Genomic DNA, 12,763 nt, shown 5'->3' on the forward strand with positions numbered 1-12,763 from the left:
CGATTGACTGCCGAGGATTTCCTCAACATATTCTCCTGAGGGGAATTTAACTTTAACATGCAAGGTAGAGGAGACAGCTCCCAGAGCATGCAGCCAAGGCCTAGCGAGGATGGCCGTGTATGGAGAGTACGCGTCAACCACAATGAAATCCACCTTAACCGTTTCTGATCTGGATTGAACGGGCAAACGGATCTATCCCTTCGGCACAACGGCTCTCCCTTCAAAGCTTATAAGTGGCGAGTCATAAGGAGTAAGATCCTCCAGCTTCAGTCTTAACCCCGTAAATAGATCAGGGTACATGATATCTGCACCACTGCCCTGATCTATCATCACCCTCTTCACATCATAATTCCCTATCCTAAGAGTGACCACAAGAGCATCGTCATGAGGTTGAATGGTACCAGCCTTATCCTCCTCGGAGAATCCTAAGACGGGCAAAGTGACCTTCAACCTCTTCGGCCTGCAGCCTGCCTCCTCGGCCTGAGAATGGGAAACCGCCATCACCCTAGTGGGACCTGAGCCGGTCCTACCAGGTGCAGCGAAGATAACATTAATTGTTCCCAATGCCGGCCGAGATGAATTGTTCCTCTGATTGTTTGAGCCGGATTGACTGCCCTGCCCAGCAGGTTGACATAAGTGCTGCTTCAATTTTCCTTCACTGACAAGCTGCTCCAAGTGGTTCCAAAGGGTCCGATAGTTCTCGGTAGTGTGGCCCACATCCTGATGGTACTGACAAAAGAGGTTTTGATTTCTCTTCGCAGGGTCCCCTGCCATCTTACTAGGCCACCTGAAGAAGGGCTCCTTACGAACCTTCTCCAGTAGTTGATGCACTGGTTCTCGGAACACAGTGTTTACAGCCTGAGGTGCTGCCGAGCCAGATTGCCCGAAGTAATCTCTCCTCGGCTTGTTGTTGTGGTATCTGTCCGACCTGAAATCCCTTCTCTCCTGCGGGATAACCTTCTCCTTTCCCTTTCCTTGCTGCTGGTCTTCCTCTACCCTTTTGTACTCATCAATACGATCCATAAGGCGACGTACGCTGCGGACAGGTTTTTTTGTCAAAGACTTTCTCAGGTCGTGGTCAGTAGGAAGACCTACCTTAAAGGTATTAAGCGTCACCTCATCAAAGTCACCATCTATTTCATTAAACATCTCCCAGTACCGGTCGGAGTATGCTTTCAGCGTCTCCCCTTCCTTCATGGTCATGGATAGCAGCGAGTCCAATGGCCGAGGGACTCTGCTACACGTAATGAACCGCGAAGCGAATGCCCTAGTTAGCTCCCCGAACGAGCCTATAGACCCCGATTTAAGGCCGTTAAACCATCTCATAGCCATAGGCCCCAAGCTAGAGGGGAAAAATTTACACATCAAGGTCTCGTTGTGAGAATGCACCGCCATCCTCTGGTTAAAGTGACTCACGTGCTCCACCGGATCACTCCGGCCATTGTAGATGGTAAAGGTGGGCTGGGTAAACCTCCTGGGAAGCCTCCCTTTCTCAATCCTCCGTGAAAACGGAGATTTGGAGAGTTGGTGTAATGCCCTACTCATAGCATCGTTGCCTAAGCCCCTAGAAGGAAGATTCTTGCGTCTGCGAGTTGGCTGGTCGTCCTCCTCACCGGAGGACACTACGCTGGGGGGTGAGCACGTCCTTGAGCTGTAGCCACCTCCCCTATCCTCCTCCGAGGAAGGATTAGATGAGGACGGTGAAGACCTACGTCTGGCATGGCGTAGCTTTCTCTTCAAACGGTTGATCTCCTTCTGCATGACTTTAGAACCATCCTCGTGGGTGGTGCTACCCCCACCATGGGTATGGCTAGCCCTAGGGTACTCTGTATGGACACTTCCTTCACGATCCCTTCGACGTTCAAGACGCTCGAAATGATCCTCCGGTTGTGATCCCTATGACTCTGCATGGTGAGAACCTAAGCCTGCCATAATATCCCTACCTCTTCTAGACTAGATTTCTCACAGACGGCGCCAATTGTAAGTGCATATTTGCACCTGGACCCAGGAACAGTTACGGGCTCAGGCCCAATGAGCCTTAAACAATATAAATTTGTAGAGTGTGGGCTTGAAACCCAGGTTAGAAGTATTGAGGATTCGAGGACAAGCTAAGAACTACAAATACTCATAATCAACGAACAAATATTGCAAATGAACCTCCTCGGACGTAAGCCGAGAGCTCTCCTTCTATTATGTCTTTTTCTGTTCTTTTTTTATTACAAAGAAGATCCCCCTTCTATGTTCTAGGTTCCCCCTTAAATACTTCTTTTTCTGATACTCTGTCCACGTGTTGCTCCAACCCCCTAGATATTTCTCTTCTTAGTACCTCTGGATAGTGACCAGAAGTTTCCGTTTCACTGTTCAGGGGTCACTTCCCCATTAATGCGGCCAGGGGGGTAGGTGCAGAGACTTTAATGTGGAGGTGACAGCCTTTATCTTTGGTGTTTCTCAAATATCGGTGCCTCTAGGACATTCAAGAGTTCACCCCTTTTAACCATTGGTCTTCACCGAGTCGTCCCTTGACCTTTATAACGAAGTCCCGGGTTCTCCTATATCCGTCCGTGGAGATAATCACCCTCGGATGGGTCCTCGGATCCTCGGCGTATGGGCCGACCCGTAGTACTAATAAATTCTGAACCCAAGAGCAGGTCGGCCTTCCTTGCCATAGTCCAAAGGCCCATATACCCACTGGGGTCTTTTTACTCCCTACAGTGGATATAAATAAAAATTGCCACTCCTAAAACAAAAAAAATAAAAAAAAAAGAAGATCCCGCAACTTGATGTTTTGTGAAAAACAAATGTTTCTATCTTAACCGGTGGACAAAAACAAAACAAAACAACAATGACCCATCACTAGGGATACTAGGTGCCAAATGAATAATAATATTGAATTGAATTGCAAATGTTAAAAAGAGTTTCCCAGGTAATGTTTGTAAACTTTGAAATGTACAGCTGTTATCGGATCCCACTAGATCCGCTTTCACCCTATCCGTTCAAGTATGGACCCGTGAAAAATAATTAAAGCAGGATCTCATTACATCCGCTTTGACTTTACTTCCCAAGTAATCGGATATCATCATATCCGCTTTGGACCAAATACCTTAACTCCTTTATTTATATATTTATTGCTAATTACTTATTTAGTTCGTTAGACACTTATTAGGGCATTATTCTTCTACAAATGTGGAAATGACTAAAAATGTCGGGGAAAAGTAGTAGGAACGACCGACCTTGGAGGAATTTTGCTGAACGTGGCTTAAAGTGTTTGGAAAGCCCCTTGTGATGATGACAGGGATCCAGTCCACTGCACTGCTTTGAGTCTGGTTAATTTTAGGCAGTCAGTACATAAAATTTGTAAGATTGTTTCCCGGATAATTTTTAATCCACTCCAAAATGCAGGGCATGTTATAAAATTTCCTATATAATAGCAAAAAAAAATAAATAAAAGATCCTATAGTTTGGACTTTTGGTTGCGTATCAGGTCTTAACATCCACTTTGGGATTAGCGGTAGACTAAAAATATTAATGCCGATTTAGAGCTACAAATTTTTTCCTAATTATGTACTAAAGTGGCATGGTATATATCAGATAATAAAAATACTAAAATGCATGTCAGATGGAGTTTAAGGATAAAACTAATAATAGGTCAAGCTTCTGATTACTTATAAAATTTTGGGAGTGCGAAACTTGAAGAGACTCCAGTACCAAGGACTGGGAGATGGACAGTCCGCTTCAATTGGGATTCGTGACTCTAACATTACAAAATTTGAAAAAGTTTATAATTTTATCTTCTCTTTATTAAATACTTTCTTTTTTCTTTTTAAAGTTAGTTACAATAAAAAATGATGAATTTGAATCTTAGATATTTTGAAAACATTAAAAAGTGTCAACTAGTTAAGATATAATGTATAAGACTACTGGTTAATATTTAACTTGGAGAAGAAGAGACACTATTATAAAAAAATAAATACTATATAATAATAAATTACAAACAATGCCTACCAAGGTTAATTAAAAGTTAAAAATCATTGTATAAACAAGGCAAACAACATTATTTTAGTCTCTATTTTCCAGGGTATTTTCATTTTGGTCACATTTTGTTTTGATAATTTTAATTTGGTCATTGATTTTTTCAACAATAAATATATATATATATATATATATATATATCATGGTCCTTTTTGTCCTTTCAATAATATAAATTGCTTATATGGTTGGCGGTTTACACAATTGACACAATAAAAAGTAATGAGACTAATAAAATAATAATAAAAAATTAATTGGTTAAAAAAAAAACACATCAGCATTGAATGAAGGAAAAACTACATGGGAGAAAAAGAAAACACAAGTATTAATTCCTCAATTTTAAATAACGTAAACAAATGAAATAATGAAATTAAACCCAAAAAAAAAGGGAAAGAAAGAGGGGGAAAAAAAAAAAAACTCAATTTGCACGTTCTTTTCTCTCACTTTCTGAGTAACTAGACACACAACAAAAAAATCTCCTATGAATCTCTCTCATTTTCTTATAGGTTTCAAAACTCAATTTATCGTCTCTGAGGTTTTTTTTTTTTTAACTTTTTTTTTCATTATTTAATTTTTTTATAAGTCACGAAATCTTTTTGTAGGGGCGGAGCCAAGGGGAGGGCGGGCAACTGCCCTCTTGACCGCCTCCCAAACCCCTTTAGTATAAGATTTTTGGATTACTTGCCCTCCCCGCCCCCCCCCCCCCCCCCACCAAGAATTTCTAGACAAATTTCAAAGACAACCAATTAGCATCAAGTTCTAACCCATAATTTCAGTTAACTATGCAAATGATACAAATTTGATAGTTTGATGTCAAAATTAATTCCCCCTATAAAGAGAAGAGTATACAATATGTTATATATCTTAAAACAAAAACAAAGAGCTGCTTAACAGCTTCCGAGACACTTGCAGAATTAGAATTGGCTACCACAGTGTTCTGATACAAAAAGCTACTAAATATGCTTCTTTCAAATACCTGAAGTTCAAGTAATTGAGATTTTACATTCTATTGATCTAATATCATGTATGTTTGTGAGAGATAGTGCCTTATGAGGTGGCTTGTTATTCTCTGGCAGCACATGCAAGAACTTGTTGTGCTGTCATGACATATGCTACACACTTGTACCTTTATCAACAATGTTTTACTAAATATCATACTAGAGAGAAAAGATACAAAGAGATAATATTAAATTGGACACGTTGATACTTACTATTTTTTTTTTAATGGGAGATACACAGCACTTAATCTTTTACACCATTTGAAATTTAATTTTCATCACACTTTTTAAGTTTAAATAAAAATTGTCTACTAAATTGAGTTTAAAATATGTCATGGCTCCAACTTTAAGTAGCAGATCCATACTTTCAAATTATGTCTTATTTTTTCATGACACTAAATCTCTAATGCTTACATCTTTCCACTAATCTTTTTTCTCCCCTCAATCTCTTTGACTCTTTCATTGTTTCAAATTCCATGTTTTGGTAATGAACTCTGAGGCTTTTTAGCAATGAAGTGTTAAAAATTAATTAAAAAATTGAATGGGAAATTAATATATGAACGATTATGCTTCTAAAGTTTCCTATAATCCCCCCCTGAAATGAAATCCTGGCTCTGCCATTGTCTTTAAGCCTCCCAAATGTGCAAACTATCACTAACTTAAGTAGCTTCCATCATTGAGATGACATTTATGTCCAAAATAATATTTTTTTTGAAAACTCAAGGATCAAACTGAAAGATTTCAAAACATAAGAACCAAATTTAAAATACTTCCAAATATAGGAACCAAAAAAGAGTTTTGCCTATAAATTAAATTAAATATTTCTATTCAAATTGAATTGAACAATAAAATAGATTCCAAAAAATTTAGTATGCTTTACATTACCGGAATATATTATATAAAACCAATCAATCAAAACAAAAATTATGGTAAATAAGTAAAATAATTTAAAATTAAATAATGAAATGTGTATGTGCATAAAAATTTTCATTAAGCTTTTTGTAACAAAGTTTTAATTTGTGTAGTGTATGTGTAAATAATAATAATGATAGTACCTTTAATATTTTTCTCTCTCTCAGTTTTTTTTTTTTTTTTTTGTTGTTGTTGTTGTTGATATTTTTTACTTTGTAGACCGACAGTTTTGCATTATTGTGTTCTGCGTTCTTTGGTTATTCAGTGCATATTTTGTATATATACAAGAAAGAAATTCGCCCATGAAGACATGATAATGATTATTAGGGCAATTATTAAATTCAACTATGATTTTTCTTCCCATCTGCCTCACGCTCTTTAGCTTGTCCTTCATTATTGTGACATGCAAACAAATTTTGGACATTTTAAATTTCCATCTTTTAAGCTTAAAAGTTGGTTTAAACCAAACCAACATTTTGGATTATTTATTACACTAGTCTCACACACTAGAGGTCCCCGGTTCAAACCAGGTCGGGCTCAGACAATTTTATGACTTAAAAAATATATATATGTCTCACCATTTGTCTTATTAGTTATTACTTTCGTCTGTGTGTTGATAGGAGGTAAACAAAATGCGAAGTCCAGAGAACTCAGCAGCCCCACCTTCAAAACAAAGAAGGTTAACATCTGAGATTTGGAACGACTTCGATAAGGTTGAAACTGATGGGGAGCACCGGGCCATATGTAAACATTGTCAAAAGGACTTTTCAGGGTCAAGCAAAAGTGGGACTACACACTTGAAAAATCACTTGAAGAGATGTTCGGCTATAAAAAGTGAAGAATCATGTAAAGAGATGATATCTCCAAGCCAAACAGGTGATTTAAAAAATCCAATTGTCATTGATAGGAATTTTGTGTTTGATGAAGAAGAGAGCAGCCTGGATGTGGTAAGAATGATTATTAAGCATGGGTATCCATTGAATATGATTGAGCATGAGCGCTTTTCAATTTTTGTGAAAAATTTGCAACCAAGGTTCAAACTTCCTTCACGAGACACTTTAAAGGCTGGCATTCTTCGTGTCTATGGAGAAGAAAAGGAGAAACTCCGGAAATACTTTGAAATGCTCTCTTGTCGCTTCCATTTAATACTTAATTTTTTGACATGTCATGATAAAAAGAACAGGTATTGTTGTTTTACTTTGCAATTTAGTGAAGATGGTCTGAAACTGAAGAAGAAGATTCTTGCCCTAAAAAGTCTAGAGAACAATTATACAGGAGAAACTCTTTGTGAGATGGTAAAAGGTCTGCTTCTAGAATGGAAGATTAACAAGAAATTGTGCTCTATAACAGTAGAACATTCTTCCTCAAATAAGAAAATGGTTCATAACTTAGTCACATGGCTTGATCTTCAAGGTTACCCTCCTCACAAACGGACATTATTTCACATCCCTTGCATTACACATATTATAAATCTCCTTGTTCAGGATGGATTGGATGGGATAGTTCTTATTCTTCATAAGACAAGGAAGGCTATCAAATACTTGAGTGAAACAGCAGATGGGGCACAAAAGTTTCACGAGGTTGATCTAACTTCTCAAAGGTGGGATTCCGTTTTTTTCATGCTTCAGAGTGCATTGAAGTACGAGGCAACTTTTCTACAGAGTCGGGGTTGTGACTTCCCTGAAAATATATCTATGGAGGAATGGAATTCGGCAAAAGCCATAGTCAAATGTTTGACAGATTTCTATGATGTCGTTCAACGTCTCTTGGGAAGCAAATGTTTTATTACATATTTGTATTTTTCGAAAATTTGTTATATTAGTAAGATTTTGCTTAAGTGGCAAAAAAGTGAACAAGAACTCATTCGCTCGATTGCAAACAAAATGAAAGCGAGATTTGACAACTACTGTCGCGATTTTATTCGTGTTTCGGCAATTGCAGCAGTTTTGGACCCACGGTCAAAATTGGACTTCGTGCATTTCTCGCTCAAAGATGTATATGGTGAAGGTACTACGCTATGCAAAGAGATTAAAGATGATTTTTTCGGATTTTTTTATGGATATGCAGAAGACTTTAGCAGTCAGCCCTATCGTAGTTCTTCCTCATATGGAAATAATGATTGTGATGTGCGTAGTAAGTGGTACAAGTCGAAAAGAGATTTACAAAGGGAAGAGCTCGATCGATATTTAGAAGCGCCTCCTTCTCGTAATGAAGAGCTTGACGTATTGGGTTGGTGGCATACCAATGGTGAAAAATTTCCAACTCTTTGGAGGATGGCTCGTGATAACTTGGCAATTCCAATGTCAACTTCTATATCAAATTCTGCTTTCTTTATTGAACCTATGACAATCAATTCAATCTTTGATGATTTGGATCCGGATATCATAGAGGCCTCGACGTGTGGGGGGGACTGGTTGGACAATCCTATAAGGATGTAAGTACGATTTTCATTCATTAAGAATTTAAATTCCTTTTATATATGCCTTCTATGCATTCCTTAATCCTTGTCCCTTTTCATTCTATTTACTTCAGCACACCTAATAAGGACAATGACCACTCTCCTGCACCTACTTATTCTCCATCGGTTTTTGCGGGGACTTATTCAAGCTTGGAAACTCAGGAGGCATAATCTCACACTATCATTTATTTGATTATCTACATTTCTTTTAAGAATTGATTTTTGTGTTGACATTGCTTTCACTTGCAGAAGCATTCTCCCTTTACTGCCGACACGGTACTCATGCTTGGAAATCCTGGTTCAACTTCGTGTCCTGACCCACTTCCAACTCGTGATACTTCCTTGCATTTGTCGAGCAGTTCTTTAAGCTTTGAACTTCAACCTCAAGAGGCACAATCTCCATCTATCATTTGTTTACTCTCTACACTTCTCCTAAGAAATGATGTTTATGTTGACATTGCATTCACTTGCAGAAACATAATTCCTCTACTGCCAACGCAGAACTCATGCTTGAAAATCATGGCTCAATTTCGGGTCCTGAGCCACTTCAAATTGAGGATAATCCACTTCATTTGGAACTTCAACAGGCACAATCTCAATCTTATAATTTCTCTTACTATCTTCATTTCTTTTAAAAAATGATATATATGTTGACACTGCTTCCACTTGCAGGATCATAATCCCTCTAATGCCGACACGAGACTTCAGCTAGCAAGTTTTGGTTCAACTTCGTGTCCTGGGTCACTTCCAGCTGGTGAGTCTCGTTCTTTTCATTTAAGGTTTAGATACAAAAAATAAAAAAATAAAGAAATACAGGCTTATAAACTTTAAATAAAATTATTTGAAATTAGCTTAAGGTTACAACTTCTATTAAAAATATCTAACTATTAGGTTGTATGTATGTTCTTAACACATATGTTAAATTTAAAATTATCTGAAATTAGTCTAAGGTTACAACTCCTATTAAAAAAATTAATATGACTACATTTTTAAAAAAGATTGTATAAAGTGACTTTTTTTGTTGTTGATATTTTGGTTATATTAAGCTTTAAGGATTATTTTTAACTTTGATTTTTTATCTCTAATTTGGAATTGTTTTAGTTAAGAAAATCATTTTAATTGATACGCCGTACGTGATGTCCTGAAAATTGAAAAAAAAAAAATTGGTCTTATATGTGTTAGTTTTAGACTATTATTTTTTTGATTTGTGATTCATTATTTTTCTTATTGTTTATTTGTAGAATCCTTCAAAAAGGTAGTGAATAATACTTAACATTACACTTAAAATCTAGGAATATTTTGCCAAGAGCTTAGTTAACACTCGATTTTTTTTACAAAAATATTCAGGGTTTATATTTCTCTCCCAATTATTGAATTATCAAAAATAAAAATAAAAATATTTTAGCAACACTAAATAATACCTATATGATAAATCAAACATGAGAACCCGATGTGTATGAGAATCTTGTTAGATTCTTAATCAAACTAAACATGGACATATCTACATTCTTGAGCATTTAGGTTCCTACACATTACTACATTCCTGATCATTTGGATGTGGGACTAGGAGGCACATATTGGACTCCCCAAACCATACGTTACATTAATGTTTTAGCATTTAATTGTTGACCCAAAAGGCTAATGACAAAATCTTCAAAGGTACCGCGCCTGAAGTGGGAGAAATTCTTAGAAGAATTGAGGCCCAGGGATTACAGCATAGTAGCATGAGATCTCAGGAGTATTCTTGGTCTCCTCCCCCAAGCTCATGGCTCAAATTCAATGTGGGTGCCGAAGTGCACTACTCCACTTTTTTAGCAGCGGTATTGAGAAATGATGCAGGTAATGTCGTTGAAGCAGATATAGCTAATATAGCTATGGATAATGTACCTAGCTCACTGGTGGCAGAAGCTCTTGCTTTCAAATATGCGGTGAATTTAATCAGACAATATTCAGTGCGAAAAGCCATCATAGAAGGAGATGCACCGTTAGTAGTTAATGCTTTCAAGGACAGGAAAACAGACGCATCGTTGGAAATTAATGGTATTGTTCAAGATGTATTTGCTGTGCTGGATACTTGTACCGATACGATTGTGGATTTCTCTTGCGTAAACAAAAGTTGTAATTCTTTGGCTTATGATTGTATTAAATGGGCTACTAAAAATATGTTTGTGGGAGTCTTGCCCCCTAGTTGGTTTACTGGGGCTTCCTTTATTGGCCCTAGCGGTGTTTGACAGTATGCTGGAGAGTGATCTAAGCATGTCTTTGTAAAGATTGATTGTATGCATAGATATTGTGTTTCTGAGTGTTTAGAAGGGGATCAAATCAATTTTTTTGTCGTTGTTCGGTTAGCTCCATAATATTTTCGGATAAAAACTATTACACAAGCGCAAAAAAGAACTATTAGCAACTATTTTATTTATTTTGAGTTTTAACATATAATTTTACAACTTACTCAATATCTCATTTCTTATTTATCACATTTAGCCAAACACTATTCATTTATTTACGGTGAAAATATCATTTTGGTATCACTGTTAATTTGGTCCTTATATTTTGGTAACACTAAATTTGGTCTTTGTTGTTGATATTGTATTTTGTTTGGCCTCGGTTATGTGCCAAAATGTCGGATTAGACCCTAAAAAATGAAAATTGTGCTTTAAAATGTAAGAAAATAGGGAAATATATAAACAAATTGAAGTCTTTTTATTCCTATCAGGCCTTGAATCAATCAATCCAATGATTCAAGAGTTCAAAATCTCAAACTTGCCATTTTTTACTAAGTTTGATCAATGTTGACTAACCCTAACCGGGATTAGTCAAAACGCTGACTTTTTCATCCACTTCAAGAACATGATGGAGGGTAAGATAATAGGTTCAAGACCAATATCACATCTGTGTAAATTACTAAAAATAAAAAGATAGGAAACCAATCATCCCAAAAGTTTAATCTCTTAGGAATGTAGCCCAAGAAAGAACAGCCTAAAACATAAAATGCAACCAATACCTGCAACTAGAAGAGAAGAAATTTGTAAGCTTAGAAGAAATTGTAAAACTAAGAGTTGAACCTATATCCACTTAGTCAAAGATGGCTTTGATAATACAATGTGTAGGTTTGTTCCTGTGTGTATATTTTCCAACATTTTCTCTCCTTATTTTGGGCAAACTGAATTTTTCCACACTAAAGTATCAGGTGATTTGTGATGTCTCCCTAAACTTCAAAATCAAGCAATTAACCTCTGAAGTTAAACTCAAAATACACATAGCCCCTTGCTGTTGAAAATTGAGGTTAAATTGGGCATTTTTAGCATGTGATTGTAAAAGTTATACGGCAGTTTTGTTTAATTTAATACTTTTTTTAAAAAATTTGATAAAGAGTAACATGATACTCAAATGTTAAAGAAATATCAAATTTCACACCAATTTTAAAGGGTATGTGGCTATTTGCGTTTATTGTAAAAATATAGGTGTTGATTGTTCAATTTTAAAGTCTATCACAAATGATAATTTGGGGTCAAAGATTATGCTCCATGTTTGGTTTTCCAGAATGAACTAATGAGAGCTAGAACGAAAACACATTATCCAGTTTTACCACATCCTAATATGTGCTAATGAACCTCTGCCCTTGCTATCGCATTCTAGAGTAAGCAATGTACTTTTATTTTCATCATGTTCTACAGAACCCAATAATATGCATCAGGCAAAAGAAAATCAGGCATTCATATACTCACCTGGTTTTTTCATGTTCTAAGTTCATTTCCCAAAAATATTTATTGACATTCCCAAATGAACCTCTTAAGTGAAAAGCTAAGCTCAGACCAAGAACCAGCACAAGGTCATATAATACAAAACGCCCAAGCTGGGCTCTTCAGAAGTTTGACAAACCAAAGCTGAACCTAGTGAGCTGCGCAAAGCTAATATCAGCTCAGTATGTTTAAATCCTAATGCAACATTGCTACAGCTATATTAACTAAAAAGTATATCCTAGGGAGAGTAGTATATGTTTACTTTTCAATCAGACAATCTATTGGTCTGATGCATATCATTAGAGGGTATCAACTAAGGGATAGAGAAGTTTGTTATCTATCGAATTCTACAGGACCCAATAAAAAATAAATTGTTCCCCAGTATAAAAGCAACAAGTATGAAGTATCCTTGGAACAATACTAGCCATTAACCAAGGCATGCTCTTTTCAGTTTCAGAAGGTCAGAAGGTTAGAACATGCTCTTCGTAGGCATGCTCTAAGAACATTACTTGCTTACGAAGACTATCTGGTTCAATTATATCATTTCTTGTGTTAGACACTTCCAATTGCATCTTCTTGGTTGAATTCACATCATTATCTGATAATGTCAACTGAGAGTTTTCCCC

At 36.6% G+C, this 12,763-nt stretch overlaps 1 protein-coding gene across 1 annotated transcript in view; it reads left to right on the top strand.

Annotated features, from left to right (window-relative positions):
- LOC142632383 (zinc finger BED domain-containing protein RICESLEEPER 2-like) overlaps positions 1-12,763 on the top strand; it is a 110,052-nt gene that overhangs the window by 7,167 nt on the left and 90,122 nt on the right. The window contains exons 4-8 of the mRNA XM_075806805.1: positions 6,557-8,370; positions 8,469-8,559; positions 8,644-8,784; positions 8,868-8,981; positions 9,067-9,148. Of these exons, the coding sequence (XP_075662920.1) occupies positions 6,557-8,370; positions 8,469-8,559; positions 8,644-8,784; positions 8,868-8,981; positions 9,067-9,148 (2,242 nt within the window). The remainder of the gene's footprint in view (positions 1-6,556; positions 8,371-8,468; positions 8,560-8,643; positions 8,785-8,867; positions 8,982-9,066; positions 9,149-12,763) is intronic.

Source organism: Castanea sativa, chromosome 4 (genome assembly GCF_040712315.1).
Source record: "Castanea sativa cultivar Marrone di Chiusa Pesio chromosome 4, ASM4071231v1".
In the NCBI taxonomy this organism is placed as follows: Eukaryota; Viridiplantae; Streptophyta; class Magnoliopsida; order Fagales; family Fagaceae; genus Castanea; species Castanea sativa.